General features: G+C 48.0%; 1 protein-coding gene across 5 annotated transcripts in view; it reads left to right on the top strand.

Annotated features, from left to right (window-relative positions):
• Positions 1–24,957, top strand: part of ADGRD1 (adhesion G protein-coupled receptor D1) — a 222,198-nt gene that overhangs the window by 139,762 nt on the left and 57,479 nt on the right. For all 5 annotated transcript variants that reach the window (XM_030939905.1, XM_030939903.1, XM_030939904.1 and 2 more), the window contains 2 exons: positions 16,732–16,805; positions 24,667–24,790. In XM_030939905.1, the coding sequence (XP_030795765.1) occupies positions 16,732–16,805; positions 24,667–24,790 (198 nt within the window). The remainder of the gene's footprint in view (positions 1–16,731; positions 16,806–24,666; positions 24,791–24,957) is intronic.

The following is a 24,957-nucleotide window of genomic DNA, read 5'->3' as shown; positions in this document are numbered from 1 at the left end:
GTATAGCGACACCATCCCGGCTCACTGCAACCAGCCCCCCAGGTTCAAGTGATTCTTGTGCCTCAGCCTCCCAAGTAGTTGGGACTACAGGCACGCTAATAGACATCATGCCTGGCTAATTTTTTGTATTTTTAATAGAGACGGGGTTTCACCATGTTGGCCAGACTGGTCTTGAACTCTTGACTTTAAATGATCTGCCCGCCTCGGCCTCCCAGATTGCTGGGATTACAGACGTTAGCTACCATGCCCAGCCCATCCACTGAGATTTTGATTTCAGTTATTCTATTTTTCACTTCTAAATTTTCCGTTTGGTTCTCCTTTATACGGGTTGAGGATCTCCAATCTGAACATCTGAAATCTGAAATGCTCCGAAACTCCAAATTTGCTGAGCGCTGACATGATGCTCAAAGGAAATGCTCATTGGAGCACTTCAGATTTTGGATTTTCAGCTTAGGCATGCTCAGCCAGGTACGTATAATGTAGAAATGTCAAAATCTGAAAAAGTCCAAAATTGGAAGCACTTCTAATTCTTTGCTGAGACTGTATCTTTTTCATTTGTTTCGAGAGTGTCTGTACCTATGGAAGCGTTTTTATGATTTTAGGCTGTTTTAAAAATCCTTGTCAGTTAATTTCACTGTCTGCATCATTTAATGTTGATGTGTGTTGATTTTCTTTTCTCATTCAAGTCGAGATGTTTCTGGCTCTCAGTATGACAAATGATTTTCAGTTGCATCCTGGACACTTTGGTTATTATGTTATGAAACTCCGGATCTTATTTAAATCTGTTTTAGCAGTGCCCCTCTGATGCCCACCTGGGACGTGGAGGTGAAAGTCTGAGTGCCTGCTCCGTGCCCCTTGGTGTCCTGGTGAGGGCTGGGTGCCGCGTGGCTGCTGGGTTCCCCCAGGGCTCTGCTGATGCCCTGTGTTACTTCTCCCCATGGCTCTATACTTGGTCTTCTCCAATGCCACCTCTCTAGGGATGCTTGGGGCATCTGCCACAGCCCTGTGACCCACTCAGCCTTTGCTCATAGAGGCTGGATGGGGCCACACTTTCTCCCATGGTATTTGGAGTAGCTACTTACTGCCTGTCTAGGTGGCCCCTTTCCTGGTCCTGTGTGGTTACTGGACATGTCAGATCAAATAGCTCAGGAGGCAAATAATCCACGCAGGCAGCGACAGCAGGGGTCATGTTCAGACGACCCAGCAGCATGGACACTGCTCTGTCAGAGCAATGCTGGCTGTTAGCTGCTGACGGAGCCACACCATGCAGAGACTGGCCAGGTCAGTCCTGGGTGACAGAGGCCATGGCCACAGGAGCCTTATGGACACCAGCAGCCTCTCCAGTGCATCAGCAGCTGTGCCACTAAACCAGAGGAGATGGATTCTGGTTCTTACTCTTTGTCCAACAACATCAGAGTCAATTACCCCTGATTGTGAAACTTGATGTTCCCTGAAAAGAACTGTTTCTTCCTTCTTTCCTCATGTACGATAGCTACCCCTGGTTTCTTTTGATCACAAACTTTGGGATGCGGAATGTAAAATCACTTACAATCTCACTGCCTGGAGATCTCACTGCCTGGATTCTTCTTCTTCTTGAACCTTGGGCAGTCCTTCTTCTCCTTGACCCTTGGGCCAAGCTCATGGGCTGTGGTAATTCTGGCCTCCCAGGGGCTCAGTCCACCCCGTCTGTGTTACCTGGATGGAGAACAGAGTGGACAGAGTCCTGAAGGTCCCTCCTCCTAGGGTGCATTTTACCTAACAGTGTTCAGACCTGGACACCCATAAGACTTATCCCTGGGAATGAGCTCAGGATCATGCAGGGCGTCATATTCTGCCTCCTCCAGCCCCCACTGCAGGCCTCAGAACAAATCCTGCAGGTCAGCAGTATAAGTATAATGAGGCTTGTAACATCAGGACTTGCGGTCAGGAGCCCCCCCAGCTTCTCAGAGTGATGCCCGTGGCCCCCAAAAGTCCCTGGGGTTCCCACCCCCAGTGGCTCAGGCTGGGATTATGCCCTGAAGGCAGAGGGGGAGGGACCACAACCCATCCGACCTGGCTTTGTGAGAATTTTAGTCGTGGGTCCTCTTGGGATCAATAGCCAACTGTCACCTGCCATCCCCTTCACAGGCTTACCACTGACTTCTGTGTTCCTGTGCAGAACTCAGCAAATCAAAATGAGACGTAAATATTCAAGTCTCTGGCTTAATAGTAGGGTCCTCTTTTCGCCTGCCCATGCTTGTGTTTCCTTCAGCTAGAAATCTTGACTCATTTATAGTTGATTTGATGTTGATTTAACTTTTTTTTTTACACTTCTGTTTTGGAATAATAATAGATTCATAGGAAGTTGCAAAAATAATTACAAAGAGGTCCTGTGCCCTCTTCATCCAGTTTCCCCCATTGATTACAAATGAGAGAAATACAGTGCAGTGTCAAACCAGGAAACTAACATTAGTGCCATGTATGTTTATAGTTCTGTTATTTTAACACAGTTGTAGATTCATGGAACCACCACTGAAATGAAGATACAGACCGTTTTACGAGCCAGCTGATCTCGTCGTTGCTATCCCTCATTCCTTCTACCGTCCCTAACTCCTGACAACCAGTGTTCTCTTCTCTGTGTTTATGATTTTGTCATGATGACAGTGGTCTGTAAATAGAATCACACAGTAAGTGGCCTTTTGAGATGGACTTTTCCACTCAGCAGAACGCTCATGGTTGTGTAGGCCAGTTGTTTATACTTTTTCATTGCTTAGTGTGGTATTTCATGGAACAGAGGAACCACAGTTTGATTTTTTTTGTTTGTTTGCTTTTTGTTTTTTTGAGGTGGAGTCTCACTCTGTGGCCCAGGCTGGAGTCAGGTGGTGCAATTTCAGCTCACAGCAACCTCGGCCTCCCAAATAGCTGGGATTACAGGCACCCACCACCATGCTTGGCTAATTTTTATATTTTTAGTAGAGACGGGGTTTCACTGTTGGCCAGGCTGGTCTCGAACTCCTGACCTCGTGATCTGCCTGCCTCAGCCTCCCACAGTGCTGGGATTAGAGGTGTGAGCCACCGCGCCCGGCTGAACCACAGTTTAGCCATTTGCCCACTGCAGGACGTTTTGGCTGTTCCCAGCTTTTGACGATTACTAACAAAGCTGCTGTGAACAATTGTGGATGGGATTTTGTGTGGACGTAAGTTTACGTTTCTGTGGGACAAATGCCCAGGAGTACTATTACAGGGCTGATATGGTTTGACTGTGTCCCCACCCAAATCTCACCTTGAACTAATCCCCACATGTCAAGGGTGGGGCCAGGTGGTGATAATTAAATCACGGGAGTGCTTTCCCCGATCCTGTTCTCATGGTAGTGAATGAGTCTCATGAGATCTGATGGTTTTATAAAGGGCAGTTGCTCTGCAAAAGCTCTCTCTTACCTGCCGCCATGTAAGATCGGACTTTGCTCCTCATTCACCTTCCGCCATGATTGTGAGGCCTCCCTAGCCATGTGGAGCTGCGAGTCCATTAAACCTGTTTCCTTTGTAAATTATCTAGTCTCAGATATGTCTTCATTAGCTAGGTGAAAATGAACTAATACAAGGGGCATGTGGTAAATATATTTAATATTTTAAAAATCTTCCAAACTATTTTCCAGAATGTCTGTACCTTTTTACATTTCCATGAACAATGCATGAGTGATTTATGTCTTTGCCAGAGTTTGGTATAGTTACCATTTTTTATTTTAGTTGTTCTCATCATGGTCTTAATTTGAATTTTCCCAATGGTTAGTGATGTTGAAAATTTTTTCCTGTGCTTACTTGTCATCTGAATATCCTCTTCAATAAAATGTCTCTTAATGTCTTTTGCCCATTTTCTAATTGGATTCTTTTTGTGTTTTATCATTGGATTTTAAGAATTCTTTCTATATTATTGATATGAATTATAGAATCTATAAATATTATAGATAGATATGAGTTATGGATCTGGATTATTACAGATATGAATCCTGTGTCAGCTACATGGCTTGTAAATATTTTCTCCTTATCTGTAACTTATCTTTTTATGCTTTTAACAAGAGTTTTTCACAAAGCTGAAGTATCTAAATTTTGTAGTCCAATTTATTGATTTCCTAATTCTGTGGATCATATTTTTGGTGTCATCACTAAGAACTCTTCATTAAACTCTTGGTCCCAAAGATTTTCTTCTTTGTTTTTATCTAAAAGTGTTATGGTTTTATTTTTTACACTTAATCTATGATCCCTTTTGAATTAATTTTTTTTTTTGTATGAGGTGCTGTTTCAGCACTGTTTGTTGATGGGGGAAAAACTCTCCTTCCTTCACTGAATTGCTGTTCTTCGTCAAAAATCAGTTGGCTGTACTTGTGTGGGGCTGTTCCTGGGTTCTTGGCTCTGTCTCATTGATCTATTTGCCTGTCCCTGTTCCAGTCCCACATAGTCTTGATTACTGTAGCTGTGTAGTAGGTTTTGAAATCAGGTAGAGTGAAATTAGTTTGAGCACATGATTCATATCACATTCTTCTTCTTTTACAAAATTGTTTTAGCTTTTCTAGTTCCTTTGCCTTTAAAGATGAACTTTAGAGTAAGCTTTTCTATGTCTACAAAAATTCTTGCTGGGATGAATAGGAATTACATTAAGACTGTATATTATTTTTGGGAGAACTTATATCTTTGTTGTGTTGAGTGTTCCAATCCATTAACATGGCATATCTCTCCATTTATTTAAAATCTTCTTTGGTTTTCTTCATCCATATTTTGTAGTTTTTGGCATACAGGTCCTATGCATGTTTTGTTAAATTTACACCTAAATATACATTTTTTGAGTGACTATGAACTCACTTAATTGTAGGAGTTTCTTTCTAGATTCCTTGAAATTATTGACATAAATGCTCATACCATCTGCAAATAGGGACAGTTTTACTTCTTCCTTTTGATCTGTGTGCTTTTTCTTCCTTGCTGTGCTGGTTGGAATCCTCAGTACTATATGAACAACAGTAATGAGACAAGACATCTTTGCTTATTCCCTGTATTAGGAAGAAACCATTCTGTCTTCAACTAATCAGTTAGCTCTAGGATTTTTATAGGTGTTCCTTATTCGACTGAAGAAGTTTCCCTTTATTCTTAGTTTTTCGAGAGTTCTAATCATGAGTAGGTATTGGATTTTGTTGCTTTTTTAGTATCAATTGATGTGATTGTGTGATTTTTCTTCTTTAGTCTGATAATATGGTGAATTACACTAACTAATTTTCAAATATTGAGCCAGCCTTGTATTCTACAGCATTTCAATTGAAGACTGGGACTATATTTATATAGTACATTTTCTTTCTAAATCTTCATCCTGTGTATTAGGAGAATACTATCATCTTATGCTTCATGGGGCATGTGAATGTATGGGCACATAATTTATGAAACACTATAAGGAAAAGTGTTGGCACTTGGTCTCTTTAAGGAGCACATTTTCTAAATGGAGGAAATGACTCAATTGAGGATCCCATGTCTTCTATAGAAAAGACCCTTTTGCTACTCAAGTGAGTTTATCTCAATTCAGACAAACCTTAATGTTTTTCCCACTCTCATATGTTGTTTTAGAAAGCAAAGGGAAAGGAGAGTTTTATTTGGGAACCAGTGAATCCTCAAGTGCTGAGATGGTCCTTTTGGGTACACTGGTCTGGGTGAGCTTTCCTGCATAGATGCATATATGTGTAAATTAATTTCATCAAAATGCCCAGCTCTTGGCTTAGTGGTCCCGACCTACCGAGCAGGATGAGCAGCGCTAGGCAGGCTGTTATCTCAGCCCTCATTCATCCCTCAGATTCTTCCTCTCCTCTCTCTTTGTATGCATTTACTGCCTTCTACTCCCTTTCCCACTCTCAGAAGTCCTTTTCGAATAAATCTTTCCTTGGCTCTTGTAGAAGCACGTGGCCATCCCATTCCCCACACTGATGCCATAAGTATCTGCTCCGCAAATCTTAAATGGTGCTGGGGTTCAGGGTTGACTTTTTTTCTGCACCAGGTGAGTGGCTCAGTAGAGGTGAGAGAAGACAGAGTGACAGGGTGGCTTGGGAAGTGATTGACCAGAGTGAAGACACACCTGTTGGTGTTGCTCGTGCCGGGTTTGATTTCTGAACGAGAGTGAACCTTGTCTGAAAAGCAAACCATCATGAGAAGGCTCAGGCACGGACTCTCGGCTCTGTCTGCTGGAGCCACTGGCCAAGGCTGGTGTGCGGTGCCAGAACCCAGCTCCCTCTGGAGACAGAACTGGAGTCACTCCTGTCCTGTGAGAGGAGGCATCAGATACAGGCCCTTGCCTGTCACTGTCTGTGTTTCCTGATGCGGATCTGTCCTGGGTTGGGCAGCTTCCCTTGTACAGATCTCAGGTGAGAGGCACCCAGGCTCTGGGTCCTTTTTGAGACCAGGCTGGAGTCTGTGATGGGAGAGAGGGGGTCAGAGTGCCTGGAAGGCCCCTGCCGGAGGCCAGGTGTGTTTAAAGATGTAGTTCCTTGGCTGCTAGTGTGTGTGAGGGAGAGGGGGCATTTTTATCAGTAGATGAGGGAGAGGTTTGCCTCTGTCTTCCCCAAATAAGGTAGGATAAAAGTTCTTATGACTTGATTACCACAGACTCTGAATTTCTGTTCCTGGCTGGAAGTCTCCCAGGTTAGGGCTCTCTTATAGGGGTGGAGGAAGAGACCCGGTTCAGCCCCGGTCTTTGGGGCTCTCAGGAATGTTGGGGACCTTTTGAGCTGCCCAGTCCCTGGGGAGTTTCTGGGGACACCTGATGTCTCTGTGGTGAACTCTGGCAGGGGTGAGGCTGAGGTTAAACCTTAGAGCTCCAGGGCCAGGCCAGGGGCCTTTAGTCCATTTGAGTCAAACCGGAAGCAAATTTGTGGGGCAACTCCAGACTCATGAACAGGCAGTAAAGAAATAAAACCCTGGGTCCAGCAGTCATAGGATTGTGGCTCACCACAATATTTGAATTTTTTTTAAACCCAAGAATCCTGGCTGCTCATCCCCTGCTATGGGGAGGGGCAGAGGATGTAATCGCACATCTGCAAGCACCGCAGGCTTTGGTTCCCTAGGGTTTCCTGCTGAGGTGTCTGCACCTGCTGCTCACTCCGAGGGGTGACTCCATCAGGATGTTTAGGGCTCGGGTGGCCTGGTTAGCACCTTCCAGGCTGTGGGGCGGTGGCCCTGTCGGTTCACTCCCAACAGGGACACCTGGCTGGGCCATTGTCCTCATCCCCTGTACCCTCCCTCCTGCAGGCCGCCTTGCATGGGTTCATCCCACCGGAGCTCACGGAGTGCCCCTGTGTGCCTGCACCCGTTCAGGCTGTAAGGGAGAGGACAGGCCCAGAGAGACCGAATCCTGCCCTGTCCTGGGGACCTGGGGAGGTGACAGGCAGGCAGACAGACAGGCAGTGACAGGTACACGCAAGATCAGATCCCAGGGAGCAGCAGGTGGGAAGCCTGCGGGCAGGAGCCTGTGAGAGGCTGCCCTGAGGAGTGGCCACGTGGATGGGGGATCGTGGGGGCGTCTGGGGAGAGGCATCACACACCTTGGCGGGGGCACACCTTCATGTCTGAGGAGTGGCCAGGAGGCCAAGGGACTGGAGGAGGCAGGTCAGAGGCCACGGGCAGATCTTCCCAGGCCTGGGCGCAACTTTGAGGGCCTTGGCTTTCCCCTGAGTAAGGTGGATGCCCCCGGAGGGTCTGAGCAGAGGGAAGAAGCGATGGACTTGGGCTTTCACAAACCCTGTACAGGGCAGGGTGAGCAGGTAGACAGGCCGTCACTGGGAGCCCTGCTCAGGATAGGAGTGGAGGATGTTAGCTTCAGGTCTGCTATCAGGGCTTGCTGACAGGGTCAAGGATTTGGGGGCTCAAAAAGTTGAAGGACAGAGTGGCCACTGACTGACAAGGGCATGACTCTGGGACAGTCCAGGGCTGGGAGTGAGGTCAGGAGGGAGGATTGGACATGCTCCATTTGGGAGGCCTGTGGATGTCCAGGTGGGGAAGTTGGATTGGTGGTGGTGGAGCTGGAGCTGGAATGGAGGACAGAGATGCAGATTTTGCAGTTTTCTAGCTGGGCACGTTGCCACCCTGAGCAAAGCTACTTCTGTTAGTGAGAAAGAACCGGAGAAGGAATACTGGTCAGGCATCATCAAGGTCAGCCCAGGCCCTGGAGGAGGTGTGCCTGGCTCTGTCAGACCTCTCTGGGCCTCCTCCAGACCTGGCTTCTGAGCAGGGGCCGCCCTCCACCTCCTATATGTCTGATCGCTGCGCACCTAATCCTTCTGGAGGGAGATTTCAGAGAAGTCCCACCAAGCCCTAAAGACCTCAGCCACTTTGCTGAGGCCACCAGATCGGTCACCATGGGGACCTGGGGCTGGTTCCAGAACCCCATGGAAACTTGGAACCCTGGATGGGCAGAGGTCTGGGGCCGAGTGGGGCTGAGTGACTGCACACCGCAGCCTGCTCTGTTCTGGAAAACCATGTTGCTGGGTTTGATGATGCTTGTGTCTCATGCGTGGGGCTTGAACGGTCAACTCCGGGCATTTGGGTTTTTTTCTCTGCCTCTGGCCCAACATTAGACAGACTAGAATATCAGATATTCTACTAGGAATGAAAGAATGTTTATCTTACCCACCAGACAGAAGGGTGGGGAGGGAAGGCGTGGAGTGGGATGAGCTTGGCCACTCTAGGCCTTGGTACCATGATGACTTTTCCAATGTGAGGAGGGTCCACGTGGCTGAGGCTGTTTGACTCCGCACTGATTTTGACAAGATTCCACATAGAGGCCTCTTTGAACCCCTGACTGTTCTCATATAAAAAGCCACAGCATATCTGCTTCTCCTGAAAGTTTAAAGACACTCTGGCATTAGCAATGCTTTCCTCTTGTTTCTGTAAGTCATCCAAAATTCTTCTTGGATAGAGGCCAGCTACAACCAAATAAATAAAAGGATAATGAATGGATTAGATCTTTTGATGGAAACCATTTGGCCAACTTCATGACAAGCAGAAGAAAGGGAAGAAAAAAAAGAAAGCCTTTAAATTTTAGCTGGGATTTCAAGCAGCCATGGCCCAGGAGCTAAATTGAAAAGCTGTAGCACTTTTATAGACATCTCTAGGTATTGCTTTTCTGAACTGACTGCAGCACTGAGGTTAGGGAAGAGTGCCTTTCAGCAGGTAAAGTTGTTCATTCCGAGCACAGCAGCTGTATAGATTTTCTGTTCTGCCTCTTTTTTTACTCCTGAAAAATGCCATTAGATGGAATTTGGATGCTCTGGGGCCATGGCCTTCCATGTTCTGGGAGGCACATGGATTCCTGTGGATCGTCCCCCCCACTCCGAGGCTCCTGGAGCCGACAGAGCCGGGGGACCCAGCAGGCCCATCCTCTATCTCTGATGTCACAGGCATCTGAAGGCAGGGCCATGCACTACAAGTCCATGATGTACCAGGCCGGGGGAACCAGCGGCCATTCTGGGAAAATTCCATCCCCAGGGCATGAAGAGACAGATAAAGATCAGGTGTAACTCACCTGTGCTGAGTGACTTGGTGGGTCAGGGTGGGGCTCTGGAACCAGGAGGTCTTGACCTGAGTCCTGAATTGGCCCCTTCCCAGCTCCGTCACTTGCCGTGAGTCCTCTAACCACCATGTGGCTTCGTGGCTTCATTTGTAAAGTGGGGCAAGAGTGTGCGCAGCTGGCAAGGGCTGAGCATTGCGTGACTTCACTCATGTAAAACAGCAGGACCAGGCGCAGGGCAAGTGCTTGGAAAAGGTTAACTATTGCCATCATTAGGAACCATCAAGGGGCTCACACACATGGTCTCAGTGGAGGCTTCTAGCAGCCTGTGAGGGGGTGCTAGAGATGTCTGGATGTCAGCAACAGATGCTGACTCTGGTTCTTCTGAGCAGAAAGGTCGTTTATTGGAAAGATAAGTGGAACACGATGTATCAGAGTGAAGTCATGAAAACAAGACAAAATCCAAGGTCTTAGAAAATATCTTATATCACATTATTATATTATTTTTGTATTCGGCACAAAAAGACCAAAAATAAGCCCTAATGAGACAACTGTATAAAAATGTTTTGAGTAGCCTAATGAGTGAAAATTGTTTAAAACGTGTTATTATTGCATGTATGAAAGAATAAAGGTTGCCTTGTTGCAATAGAAATGCCCAGATCCCTTGCTTTCCAATAACATGAGCCTAAGACAATTCAGCGTCACTCATCCCTGACGATCCAATGTGGACATTTCTATTCCCACAGAGATGAAGCCACAAGCAAAGGCCTGTTCGTGTGCAGGTCTGTTCTGAGCATGAACATCCTGTCCTAGAGAGAAAATGCGCCCTCTGGAAAGAGCCTCCCTGGGCACCCGCTGCGTCCTTGGAGCCCTTTTGGGCCACATCTCTGCTTAGCGTTGGGGGACCTGTCACACCTGAGTGGGGTGACCATGGGCTCGCGACCTATAGGAGGCGAGACTCCAGCATTCTAGGGGGTGACCGCAAAACCAGGCCCACAGCAGAGACCGCCTCCTTCCAGAGCCTTCTGTGGCTGGGCAGGGGTCTCCAGGCAGCTCCGCAGTCCCCGCGAATACCCGCTGGTGCTGAGTCCACTTATACAGACAGAGACGAAGGGCAGCGACGCCGTTTTTCTTTTCTGAAATGGGAGGGTCGTGTGTCCGCAGCTCAGGAGGAAGAGGGGCGCAGGCTTTGCCGGTGGGTAGGAGTTTGGTTTGGACTCGGAGGCTGGGAGCCCCGGGGACTTCTGCAGGGAGAGGCGGTCTGAGCCACGCTTTAGAAGTTGACCTGCTGCTCAGCGGGGACTCGGTGCAGGTGACAGGGGTGGAGGCTGCTGCATCATCCAGGTGAGAGGAGAGCCAGGTGCGCAGTGAGCCGAGGTGGGAGGAAAGCTGGTTGCCAGGGAGACGAGGGTGTGACCGTCATCGCAAGGCTCCACCCACAGCACTATCCTGGGCAGAACCTTCCTGGCCCCACCCACAGCCTTAGCTGATTGGCTTTTGGAGCACATGTGACTTCAGGCCATGTCCTTATAGGTGGGCTGGCCTCTCGTGCCCTGCCTGTGTGGCCATGGAGTGTCTGAAGGGGACGTCCTGGAGAGTCAGGGGAGAGTGGGATGCCATGTGAGTGAGAAGGGGTCATGTGAGTGGGGCGGAGTTAAGGGGGCGGGGTCTCCGTGGTTAATTCTGCAGTTTGTCTCTGGAGCTTCTTCCTCGTGGCTCCCAGGACGCTCAGGACCTCTTTCCCAAGGATAGAACCTCTTCACATGCACCTTGGCCACAGTGCAGGTGACCCCAGTGCTGCTGCGTCATAGAGGGCAACTTGTGCATGCACTGGCGGGTCCTGCGTGTCCAGGAGGCCTGAGGAAGGAGAGGGTGGAGCCCCGGATGCCGAGTTCAAGGCTCACCGGGGATGCGGGCATCACGGTGCTCCCTCCCCAGCCTTTGGCTGACAACACTGAGCTCAGTCACCTTGCCCAGCTTCTGGTAGCTTCTGGTCCACACTCTACCCTCCTCTGTGGGCTCCGTCTCTGCAGGTTTCTCGGAGACATCGCAGCTGCTAAATTGCAAATGCAGAACCTGGGCTGTGGGTCCCGGCCTGGCTTCGTGTGCCGAGCTTTCCACTGAGCGCCGCATGACTGGGTGCTACCTGGGGCGAGGGGGTGATGCGAAAACACTTTCTGTTCAGTTTCGAAGCAAGCTGCCCTAACCCCAGATCCCCACGCAGTTTTGGAGTTCTTTCTTTTCTTTGTGTTTTGAAACAGCCACGCAGTTTCCTCTCTGTGTGCCTCTCCGGCTTGCAGGCTGGCACCTGCGCATAAACCGAGCGTGAGAATCAGGTGTCTGTGGGCCCCTTTCTTCTCAAACGGGACTCCTGACATTTCCCATAGGAGACAGGGACTTGGGGACCTCGGAAGGAGGGACAGAGTTTAGAGTTCAGTTCACACTGGAGGGCGGGTCTGTTACCAGACCAGCATCCCACATTGGCGATGAACAGACAGGAAACTGAAGCTTCTTGGTCTTTGGCAAAAATTTCCTGCCTGGGATCTTCTGAAGTAGGGGGCATCGGTGGGTCTCTGACCCTGGTGCGTCCCAGGTGGCCATGGGCTGTGCTTGTCTGCACAAGGCTGCCCCTCTGCCGGTGTCTCTTGGCTGTCCTCAGGTTGCCTTTGAAGAGGGAAGCAGTAGGTTGTGAGGTTGGGGAGGCTGCTCTCTAGGATTGAGGTCTGGCCTCATGATCTCAAAAATAAGACACGCATATGTGAGCACCATGTGTGTGGGGGGTGGCGCCTGCATTCTGTGGTCAGGACTTGTTCCATTGAAAGGACAGACCCCTTCAAGCTGCCTTAACTCCAAAGAGGTCTCTGCAGGCTCTTGGGCCTGGGAGGGCTGGAGACGGAAGACTCGGGGGTACCATGTTCCAGGGTCTCTGCTGTTGTCCTCAGATGGCTTGATCACATGTTGGAAGAAGGGTGCCTCTGGATTCTGAAGGAGCCTGGGCTGAGTGGGATGTCCTTAGGGTCTGAGTGCAGCATCTGTGGGTGTCCTTGGTGCCCCAAGGCACGGCTCACCTCTGCCCAGGAGCCAGCACTGGGGAGAGTGACTTAACCAGACAGATCCACATGCAGATGGCACTGGTGGGGGGAAGGCAGAATAGTAAATCCCCACCATGAGCCCCTGCTCCATAGGCCATCTGTCCCAGGGTCTCACCTGGCCTAACCTTTCCCTCCCAGCACTGGGGTGGCCCAGCTCATCAACCTGTCCTGAAATGCCTGGCTCAGGGTCCTGCCCACCTCCCACCTTTTTCTTCCTGTGCTGGAACCAGGCTCTGAAAGTCCTGTCTTAGCCTCTGTCAGGCTGTGGATGCCTCAACCATGCTGGATTGTCTTATGACTCTTTGAAAGCAAGAAACATCAGAAAGCACCAAGAGATAGAGGCTGGTTCAAGGTTTTTCCTTGTCGTATCTCTCCCATTACTTCTGTTATCCTTGATTTCCCAAAAGGTGGGACATTTCAAGCACTCAGAGCCCTGAACCCTGATTAGTTGTGAGATGGGCTGGAGAGAGGGTGGCATAGAGAGCTGCCCCATGCTTTCCGCTGAGCTCCACCTACGTCTGACCCACTGCTCTGGGGTCAGTATTTCGGCTCCTTATATTGCTTTACTTACCATCAGATTTAAGGACCACAGTGCCATCTCTCTTTTGCTTGGGACAATGATGGACAAATAGCTCCCCAACTTATTTACAGGTAAAACTGTGCACCTAGTCCATTTTCTGTTGTTATAACAGAATACCTGAGACTGAGTAATTTATAAAGGAAAGAAGTTTATTTTGGCTCACAGTTCTGGAGGCTGGGAAGTCCAAGTTCGGGCAGCCGTGTCTGGTGAGCACCTTGTGCTGCTTCATCTCTTGGTGGAAAAGGGAAAGGGGAAGCCAGTGTGAGTGAAAGAGACTGCAAGAGTGAGTCGAGCTTGCTTTTTGCATCAATCTAATCTCATGAGAACAAATTCACTCCTGCAACAACTAACTTGCTCCAATAACAGTGACATTAATCCATTCCCATGGGCTCAGCCCGCATGACCTAGCTGCCACCTAAAGACCCCATCTCCCAACACTGCTGCATTGGGAATTAAGGTTCCAACACATGAGCTTTTGGAGGACACAGTCAAACCATAGCAATACTTACATAAAAGCCAGCACATTTCTGAACAAGGGGCATTAACAGGCTATCATGAGAATCAAATTTTTCTCTTCTCCCTGCTTGCATCTCCTAGAAGGAGACACTTTGGTGTACCTTGCTCGTGAACAGTAGGCAATAAACAAGCAGTTGATTAATCCCATTTGCTTCTCCCCAACTGGAAAGATCATGATGGTTGTTGGAGGGAGTCTCAGATCCTGTGGGAGATATTCCTGAGGGCTCACAGAGCACTCTCCATTAGACATACCCCAGTGAAGTGTGTCTAGTGGGAAATTAGGTTACTTGCAGTGGAGCTGGCCCTGTGAGGAGGCCTGCACTTCTGTCCAGCAGAGCTCAGCAGCCCCTGGCTTGAGGTTTCAGGAGGATGCTCAGGTGAATGCGGCTGTCCCCCAACACTGTTGAAGACTCCACAGGGAGGGAGCGCCTCATTCCCATTCCCCAGCCACCTGGTGATGAACTGAACTGGCTTCTGTGCCTCGCCCAGGCCTCAGGGAGGCTAGTGGGCTGTGGGCACCTCCCACATTTCTGCATGAGATGCAGCCTGTACGCAGATGACTCACGTTCTGGCAGCACCACACTCCCATGTCAAAAACACACCCACCCCACGTCACACCCCTCGGAGCCCTGGAGGCCCCTTTTCTGGAGACTTGCTGAGAGCGTTTGTTCCCGGTCAGTGTGGAACTCCACACACAGGAATGAAGAGTCCATTTGCTTTTCTCATCCCAGGAGTGGAGGCTGTGATGGAACCTCTGACGATGGAGGGAGGGAGTTTCCCCATTTCAGGGTGTGATCTTGGCTGCAGATCCAAGAGAAAGCTAGCTGCCTTCCCACCCTCCGACCACACACATGCTTGGCTTGTGGTGGTGGTGGCTGTTTTCTACATTTCCTTTGAAGAGTGATGTAGATTTGAAGTCAGAGCGTCAGGACTTCCAGAGGCCACTGCGGCCTCTGCTCCCTTGGGGGCTGTGCTTCCACACCCGGGGCAGAGTGGGGGGCTGGCGCTGGGTGAGGAGGTGATGGGAAGAGGTGTGTGGCCTCCCTCCTGAGGAGTCCTTGCCTCGAGTTGATGTGTATGGGTCTGGTTGCTTTCCTCCCCCCACTGGGTTTTTGTTCGTCTTTTCTGTTTTTTTTTTTTTTTTTTTTTTGAGACGGAGTCTTGCCCAGGCTGGAGTGTAGTGGCCAGGATCTCAGCTCACTGCAAGCTCCGCCTCCCAGGTTCACGCCATTCTCCTGCCTCAGCCTCCCGAGTAGCTGGGACTACAGGCGCCCGCCACCTCACCTGGCTAGCTTTTTGTATTTTTTAGTAGAGACGGGGTTTCACCGTGTTAGCCAGGATGGTCTCGATCTCCTGACCTCGTGATCTGCCCGTCTCGGCCTCCCAAAGTGCTGGGATTACAGGCTTGGTGCTGCAGTTTCCCTGCTGATGCCCCTCTGTGGTCCAGGTGGCTGCAGGACACAGGGCCGTCTGTTGTCTGTGCAAGAGTTCACAGCGGGCTGTGGCTTTGGGAAGACAGAGGAGAAGATGTCTTTTCCAGGCAGTTTTAAGAGACCCTGTGATAGATTAAAATAACCCTAAGATATGGGGCGGCAGGGGTGGGGGACAAAGCAAAAAGAGTAAACATTCCATTTTGCCAAAACATTAGGAATAGACAGCGCTAGGATAATTGGGTTGAGGCTGGAGGAGCTGTCAGACAGATGCTGCAATGAGAGCCCTGTGAGCGCTTTGATTCTGCAGTGGGGTCCGAGGTGCCTGTCAGGGGCACCAGAGCTGCTGCTTCCTGGGAAAGGAGGGGCTTTTGGTAGAGGCCAGGATGGCACTCCTGAAGGGGGCTGCCCTCCTGCTCTGTCCTGCACAAGTCAGTGCCTTCCTGAGAGCTGGTCACCCTGAAATGGGGGAAGGTTCTCACTGGAGCAATGATGGCTCAGGAATGGGTCACAGAACAGAGCAAGCATCGGGCAAATAAGAGATGCTTGACTTGACTGACTGGGAATCCATCAGACACCATTTATCCTGGAGCCATGCCGCCTCTGAGCAGCCCTGGGTCCTGGTGGAGTTGCTGGTCTCCTGTGCCTCCAACTATGGCTCCTGAAGGAGTCCGTGCCTTTCATTTAGGGCAGAGCCATAGCTGCAGAGTCCTCTGAGCTGGCACCCAGGAGCAGCCCAGGAGAGAACGGCAGTCTCCAGAACAAGGTGCTCTCATGGGCCTGTTCACTGATTCTTTTGTTCATTCATTGAACAGATATTTAGTAAGCACCTGCTATATGCCAGATGCCCTCTAGGTCCTGAGGTTGCAGCCATGAATGAGACAGAAGCTCTGTCCTTTCTATAGCTGACATTGCAGAGGGGAAGGTAGCAAACACACGCAGTGGACAGTGGGTATGTAACGTGCCACATGGTGATCAGGACAATGAAAACATCAGTGAGTGGAATGGAGCTAGAGCAGGCAGGGGGCTGGTGCTGTTCAGAACAGGTAGGGAAGGGAAGATCTCTCTGAGGAGCTCCTTCATGCAGAGGCCTGGCGCGGAGTGGAAAGGGAGCCTGTGGCTGCCTGGCGCGGAGTGGAAAGGGAGCCTGTGGCTGCCTGACGGGGAGTGGGGAGGGAGCCTGTGGCTGCCTGACGGGGAGTGGGGAGGGAGCCTGTGGCTGCCTGACGGGGAGTGGGGAGGGAGCCTGTGGCTGCCTGACGGGGAGTGGGGAGGGAGCCTGTGGCTGCCTGACGGGGAGTGGGGAGGGAGCCTGTGGCTGCCTGGCGGGGAGCATCCTATGGGGAGGAGTGTCCCAGAGGGAGGACCCGGCACCTGCCAGGGCACTCAGGTGGGTTGGAGAGAGCGGAGCAGAGGGCAGCATGACCTGGGCCGGGTGACGTGGGACCACACCCACAATGGATGGAGATGGACATCGGTGGCTGTGCCTGTCCCTGCCCGAGGTCGCCCAGCTGTGAGAGTCTCGCTCTCCTGTCAGTGCTGAGAACCAGGGGCCTCTTCAGCAGCGTCATGCATCGTGTTTGTTTTCTTTCATTTCAGACACGTAAGCAGCACAGTGAGGCCACCAACAGCAGCAACCGAGTCTTCGTGTACTGCGCCTTCCTGGACTTCAGGTACCCTCTGCACAGGGGAGAGTAGGTGGGCACGAGGTATCCAAGCCCAGGCCCGCCCCATGCCAGCCCAGGGGAGGATCTGGGTCACCCATTTCCGCAGCTGACATGGTTGCATCACACGAAAATTCTGGAAATGCTGCAGACGTGGGCAGGGCCTGGCAGCAGTGCTGGGTCGAGGCCTCCCCTTAAGACCATGTGAGGAGGGGCCTGCTGTTGCACGATGTATCTGGACAAAGCCTCTGAATGCCCAGGGTGACTTTCAAGCCAGTGCAGCAGATGCTTGGGGGAGCCGGAGGATGTTGTCCATTGGGGCAGGCCCTACCGCCCTGGCTGTCCCCTCGGGGTCTTGGAGCAGCTGAGGAAGGGGGTTGGGGGAGTGGCTTCTGACTGGCCACATTAGCATTTTCCTGTTTGAAACCTTGCCGGCTCCACTGGAGCATGCTGACCATCAGGCCTGCCTAAAACTCTGAGGCTTCAGTCTGTGCCACTTGGGCCCCGACTGGGATGTCCTCCCCAGCATCTCCCATGTCCACTTGTCACACCTGTTTCATGCAGTCTCTTCCTGCCCTCCTAGCCGCCCCCCGCCCCAGCTCGCCTCCACAGCTCACCTGCCCGATGTCTGGGGGATCTCCCACCATCACTCTGATCACAATTCTCCTCCAGACGTGAGCCCACCGTGAGTGGCTCCCACAGTCAGAGCGGTGTCGAAAACTCAGCTCCCCGCAGGGCCAGGGAGCAGATCCTCAGCTGCTGCTCAGCTCTGGTCCCCGGGGCTTGTTCCATGTGGGATGCAGGTCGCAGGTCCTGTGTTGTCAGGTCGTGAGTTGTCATGGCTGGAGTTTGTTTTCATTTCTGTTTTTTTGAGGCACGGTCTCACTCTGTCACTCAGGGTGGAATGCAGTGGTGTGATCTTAGCTCACTGTAGTCTCAAACTCCTGGACTCTTTCGGGCCTCAGCCTCTCAAAGTGCTGGGACTACAGGTGTGAGCCACTGTGACTGGCTGTGGCTGGAATTTTTTTTTTTTTTTTCTTTTTTGGAGACGGAGTCTCGCTCTGTCGCTCAGGCTGGAGTGCGGTGGCGCGATCTCGGCTCACTGCAAGCTCCACCTCCCAGGTTCATGCCATTCTCCTGCCTCAGCCTCTGTAGCTGGGACTACAGGTACCCGCCACCACGCCCGGCTAATTTTTTTTGTATTTTTAGTAGAGACGGGGTTTCACCGTGTTAGCCAGGACGGTCTGGATCTCCTGACCTCATGATCCGCCCACCTCGGCCTCCCAAAGTGCTGGGATTACAGGCGTGAGCCAGCGTGCCTGGCCTGTGGCTGGATTATTCTATGAACTTTCCCAATGTTTTAAACACTGCACAGGCGGCTGGAACACATCTGGGACATCCAGTTCACACCCTGCCTAGTGGCCCATCACCCTACATGTTGTCAGCCTCCCCAACACCTGGGCATCTTCCTGTGCCTGGACTCACTTCCCCAGCTCCCTCCTCCTGCTGCTTCAGGGCAGGATCCACACAGGCTGTGCCACCGCTGCTGGTACGGCCCTGTCAGAGAAAGCTTCTCTGCTCCCTGCACCCAGAGGGCCAGGAGATTACAGGACGCTGAGCTGAGGGTGCAGCAGTGGGTTGGCATAATCCCCCTTTATCTCTGTTCTGTGAACAGTGAGGAAAATACAGCCCAAATCCTGTCACCTCCAGCAAACACTGCTTACATTTTTGTACCCTGGGATGCCTCGTTCTGGCTATGGCTGTCGGCATCTGGCTATGACTGTTGGCGTCGTGCCTCTGCAGTGTGGATGGATTTAATTTACTTCCTTCAGCTTTCATTGAGTTTAATTTGCTCTTCATTTTAAAAGTTCTTAAAGTGTAGGTTTAGTTATTGCTATGAAGTTTTATTATTTTCTAATATAAACATTTAATGCTGTATTTTTTTCTGTAATTTCAATGATTTTGCCCTGGTCAGGCTCAGCAGGTCTTTTTCCTTTATTTGTAAATTGTGAAAATTTGGAAGCATGTGCTCCTAGAAATAGTTATCCCAATTTTGAGGCACTGTTTGGAGAAAAAAATTATGACTAGAAAACAGGATGGGGTTTGGTGAGAACTAAATTGGCATGTTGGTTTTTATTTTTGAAGGAATTTTAAGAACAGAGAAAAATAATGAGAATAATATAACAAATGCAGGTACCCATTGCCCCAAATTTATAGTTATTAGCATGTTTATATTTTTGTATTTTTAAGAATGAAACAACTAAAACATCGCAGATGATGTTAACAAACCCTCCACCTCCTTCTGTTCTTTTTCCTCAATTCCCAGAGGCAGCCACCATCGTGAATATAGTATCTGTACCCTTCCTGTCCATTGTGTAATTATTACTTATTATTATATAATTGATATTCAGAAAAATTCACACTTGTAGATGATTGTACAGTTCTGTGAGTTTTGACAAATGAATACAGTTGTGCAACCACTGTAATCAGGATGAGAACAATCCATCCCCCTCAGAGATGCCCCCGTGTGTGTTTGCAGTCATCCCTTCCTCTCACATCCAGGTCCTGCGAGCACTGATTTGTCTTCTGTTCCTATATAGTTTTGCTTCTGCCAGAGTGTGCATAAATGATATCATGGCATAGGCAGCCTTTTGGAGTCCAGTCTCTTTAATTTTGCGTAATGTGTTGAGGATCAACCACATGTGTATTGTTGCATGTATCAACACCTCATTTTCACATTTCACTGCTGAAGGATATTCCATTACATGGATGTACCACAGTTTATTTATCTTCTCCCAAGTAGAGGAACATCTGGATTGTTTTCAGAGTGGGATCATTATGATTAAAGCTGCAAGTTTTACCAGCTTTGCTTTCCTGGGGTAAACCACACTTGGCCATGATGTATTATCTTTTTGTATACTGCTAAATCTAATTGGCTACAGTAGTTGAGAATTTTTGTGTCTACGTGCATGTCGGATATTGGTCTGCAGTTTTCTTTTTTTTTCGTAATGTCTTTGTTTTTATATCGAGGTAATGATACCTTCATAAAAGTTACATTTTGGAATGCACTTTGGAATAGTTTGTATAGAATTGATATCATTTCTTCCATTTTAGTAGAGTTCGCCATGAAGTCATCTGAGCCTTGTCTTCAATGTCGGCAGGTTTTCAACTACACATTCATTTTCTTTTATGGATGCAGGACTACGTAGGTCGTCTACTTCTTTTTAAACACGTTTTAGCTATTTATTTTTTTTGAAATATTCATCAATTTCATCAAAGTTGTTTAATTTATAGGCACAGAGTTTTTGTGGTATTCCCTTATTAGCCTTTTTCTTGCTTGAATGGTCTGTGATGATGTTCCCATTTCACTTTTTATGTCTATTATCTGTGTCTTCTTTTTTCCGAGTCACTCTTACTATAGGTTTATTAGTTTTACTGATTTTTTCCAAAGATACAACTTTTGGCTTCATTGATTTTTCTCTCTTGTGTTGCTGTTGTCAATTTCATTGACTTATCCTCTTTGTCTTTACTTTATTTCCTTCAGTTTTCATTGAGTTTAATTTGCTCTTCATTTTAAAAGTTCTTAAAGTGTGGGTTTAGGTTATTGCTATGAAGTTTTATTATTTTCTAATATAAACATTTAATGCTGTATTTTTTCTGTAAGCACTGATTTAGCTGCATCCCACACATTTTGATATGTTGTTTTTATTTTGATTAAATTTAAAATATTTTCTAATTTTCCTTGTGACTTCCTCTTCAACCTGTGTGTTATTTTGAAGTGTGTAGTTTAGTTCCAAATAGTTGAGAATTTTCCAGAGAACTTTCCGCTGTTGATTTGTAAATAGTGTTTTATGATCAGAAAATATTCTTTCTATAATTTTAGTTCTTTTAAATTTGTTAAAAGTTTTTATGAGACCCCGTATATGTTCAGTCTTTGATGAACGTCCCATGTGCACTTGAAAAAAAGTATATTCTTGGTGGAGTGTTCTATAAATGTCGATTACACCCAGCTGATTGATAGTTAGGATTATGTCTTCTATATTCTTACTACTTTTCTGTCAACTTGTTCTGTCAATTAAAGAGAGAAGAGTGTGAATTCTCCAATTTTAGTGGTAGATTTATCTATGTCTCCTTCTAGTTTTGTGAATTTTTCTTTAATGAATTTTGAAGTTCTGTTATTAGGTGCATGTATGTTTAGGATTGTTATGTCTTCTTGGAAAATTAGCCCTTTTATCGTTATGTAATGTCCCTCTTTACCCTGGGAAATATGTGTTACTTTGAAGTTGACTTAGTCTAATTTGGATAAAACTACTCTGGCTTTGTTGATTAGTGTTTGAGTGCTGTATCTTTTCCCATAATTTAACTTTTATCTTATTTATATATTTATATTTAAAGTGGGTTTCTTTTAGACTCCATATAGCTGGGTCTTGTCTTGTCTTTAATCCAGTCCTCAAATTTCTGTTTTTAATTGACATGTTTAGACAATTTACATTTCATGTAATCATCGGTGTGGTTGTATTAAAATCTGCCATTTTGCTAGATGTCTTCTAGCTTTTCTATCTTTTTAAAATGTTATCTTTTTCTGACTTTATTTGGGTTGTTGGATATCTTTTATGATGCTATTTTATCTCTACTATAAATGATTTCTAATTTATACATCCTTTTAACTTTTTTGGTAGTGGTTACCTAAGCTTACAGTGTGTATATGTCTAATTCACTCACGCCTGCCTTCAAATGCTATGATATCATTCCAAATGTATTCTAAGACATTATAATAATAGGTTCACACTTCCTCCTGCCCATTCTGTGTGCTGTTGTTGTAGTACATTTCACCTTTACAGACACCATAAACACAATGCATTGCTAGTATTTTTGTCCCCTGGACATTGAGTTATCTTCTAGAGCAGTTATAGCAATTAAGACAATAATAATTGCCTATTTACCTTCACTTATTCCACTTCCAGCTATTCTATTTCTTTGTGTAGATTTTTGTGTAGTATCATATTCCTTTAACTCTTCTTTTAGTTCTTGTCCACTGGCAATAGATTCAGTTACCATTTGAGAAAGTATTCTCTTTTAGTCTTGAAAGATTTTCACTGGGCTTAGAATTCTGGGCCGCTTTTTTTCCTAGACTGATTTAAGAAATTATACAAGTAATGTATCAATATATTACTTTGTTCAAAAGTAAAACATTATAGAAAAGCAAGTGTTCCCTTTGATCTTTACCTCTTACCCTGATCTCCACCCCTTTCCCCAGTAATAACTACTGTGGGAGGGTTTGTTGGGTGTTTTTTCAATAATTTATGTATAATTGATATTTATAATCACAGGAAATATATGGTGCTGCGTAATTCAGTGTTTCTTCCATCATTGATATTTATAATCACAGGAAATATATGGTGCTGCGTAATTCAGTGTTTCTTCCATAATTGATATTTATAATCACAGGAAATATATGATGCTGCGTAATTCAGTGTTTCTCCATCATTCCTCCACCTTTTGTTTCTGAGTTTTGCCCGTATGGACATACATGTCTTTTACCGTATTTATGTATGTTACACTTTATGCATGACTGAACAGTTTTCTGTTTGGATGCAAACTTCCTGGGTCCCAGGGCCGTACATATCTTTAATGTTATCTGATGCTGCTTCGTCTGGCTTCCATAGCAGATTTATTTATGCACAAGCTGCAAGCCTGCCCCTTTGTTTTCGCTGACTCCCTTGGAAGTAGATCTTCCTTGATGCCACTTAAGGCTCTACTCCTCTGGCTAACTAGGTCATCGTCACACCTTTGCAGCTCCATCTGAACAATGTGACTTTCGTGTTGTTTAGCTTACCCTTTGTGTAAGCAGAAGGGGCAGCTCATACCCGTGGCCATGTTCACCTAATCCAGTGCCTGTTAATGTTCAGGCCCCCTTCAAATTGAAGTACGGTATTCATGCAGCCAATTGACAGACAAAGGTGCAATATATAACACAACAGCTGGTGTTTGCTGACTCCCTCCAAGGTCCTGGGAAAATTAGATCAAAAGGGGTGGGGAGGTAGAAGAGGAGGACATGAACCCATCTTTAAGTCCCATCAATTCTGAAGTTATTAACGGGGTTTTGCTCCTCTTAGTTGGTACGTCTGAGTGGCTCTCGCTTTGTCCTCTGCTCTCTGCTAAATGCCTTCTCCCTCTCCTAGGAGAGCAGATCATTAATCCTGAAAATCACCACTGAGCTGCTGTCTGAGTCTCCATCCTCAAACTCAGAGCCACCCCTGGGTCATGTCTGAATGACCATCCCAGCCCCCCCCTTGGGCTCCATATCACCCAGGGCTAATGCACGTCACCATTGCCCAAGGCTGCTGGTGCGTGCTGGATCCAGAGACATTGGCTGGAGAGGTACAAGCTGGGGTCTTCATCAGTCATGCCACCGGACAGCCACAGTTCTCATCTGCCACATCCATGCTGCCACCACAGTTGAAAGTGAATACAAAGCAAATACAAACTAGAGCCTTTTAATTTATTCACCTTTATAAATGCTTTCCCCCAAGCGCCATTGCCTTTGGCTGAAGCAAGGATTTGTCTTTACTGATAACTTGAGGTTCTAACTTCAGGGAAGAACCATTTAAATCTTTTTTTTTTCTTTTGGAATTTGAAAATATAGAAGACAGGGTACAGTGGCTCATGCCTGTAATCCTAGTACTTTGGGAGGCTGAGGCAGGAAGGTGGTTTTAACCTAGGAGTCCGAGACCAGCCAGAGCAACATAGCAAGACTGTATCTCTACAAAAAAACAAAGAACAATGTTAACTGGGCACGGTGGCATGCACCTATAGTCCCAGCTACCTGGGAGGCTGAGGTGGGAGGATCGCATGAGAGCAGGAGGTCAAGACTGCAGTGAGCTATAATCGCACCACTGCACTCCAGCCTGGGAAACAGAGTGAGACCCTGTCTCAAGGCAAACAAACCAACAAAAAAGAAAATATAGAGAAATACAGAGAAGAAAATGATACTCACCAATATTCACAGCAACAGGATTAACCACAGTTAACCGAGAGCACGTTTGCTTCCCGTTGTTTTTGTCTAGGTTTACACTTTACAAAGTCATGCAAGTAATATATCCACACATTATTCACATAAAAAGTAAAACATTATAAAAAAGCAAGGGTCTCCTTAGACTTTCCGTCTCATCCTGATCTCGCCACCCTGTCTCTGATGGTGACACCGTGGGGAGTTTCTGTGCGAGCGTTTTCTCCGCAGTCTCTGTGTCGGTCATAGCTGTGTCCATAGAAAGTGTGTGGTGCTGCTGGCCCCACGGGCCTCGCGTCGTGGTTAGTCACTGTACATTGTGTTCTGGTGTTTTATCTTTATCAATACACATTGGTCAAGGATGTTCTTTTTAACTGATGCAAGGTATTTTATCATATTTCTCTCTCCCACACCGCACTCACCCATTTTTCCGGATGGGCATTTAAGTTACCATCACCCATGATTCAGTGACCAGTCTTGAATGTGGTCCCTGGCGCGTGCCGCTGCCCGTGCTGTAGGCGCAGGGCTGTGGGCTGTGTGCGTTTCATTTTGTGCTGGGCCTTGTCCAGGTGCTTTTCAGGGTGATTGTGCCGAAGCAGCTCTCCGTTCCCTATCCCAGAGGGAGGGCCTTGCTTCCTGTGGCCTGACCAGCAGCAGACGCTCTCCAGCTCTTGCTGGCCTGATGGCCAGAATCTCTCCTCCCAACCCCACCCCATGGTGTGGGTGTGCATTCCTGGAGTGGCAGGTGTGGGCACCGCTGTGAGTTCACAGGGCCGTGTGGTGTAGGGGGTGCTGCTTTCAGTCCCCTGCCTGCCAAGGGTGCGGTGCTACCTCCTCTGATCCTTTCTCCTGTGTCCTCAGCTCCGGAGAAGGGGTCTGGTCGAACCAGGGCTGTGCGCTCACGGGAGGAAACCTCACCTACTCCGTCTGCCGCTGCACTCACCTCACCAACTTTGCCATCCTCATGCAGGTGGTCCCGCTGGAGGTAAGAGCCAGGCCTCAGGGGTCCCGGGACCTAGAGGATGTGCCATGAGGCTGCAGGTGGGGGCGGGAGGCATGCTTTGCCCACCAGTGCCCATGGGCCCTGGGCACATTACTCTATGGGGCCTGTGTTTACAAACAGAATCCATTCTCTTGGCTTCTGCAGTCCAG

Source organism: Rhinopithecus roxellana, chromosome 10, assembly GCF_007565055.1.
Source record: "Rhinopithecus roxellana isolate Shanxi Qingling chromosome 10, ASM756505v1, whole genome shotgun sequence".
Lineage (NCBI taxonomy): Eukaryota > Metazoa > Chordata > Mammalia > Primates > Cercopithecidae > Rhinopithecus > Rhinopithecus roxellana.
Note: the sequence above shows the minus strand (reverse complement) of the source record. Positions and strands in the feature narration are given on the sequence as shown.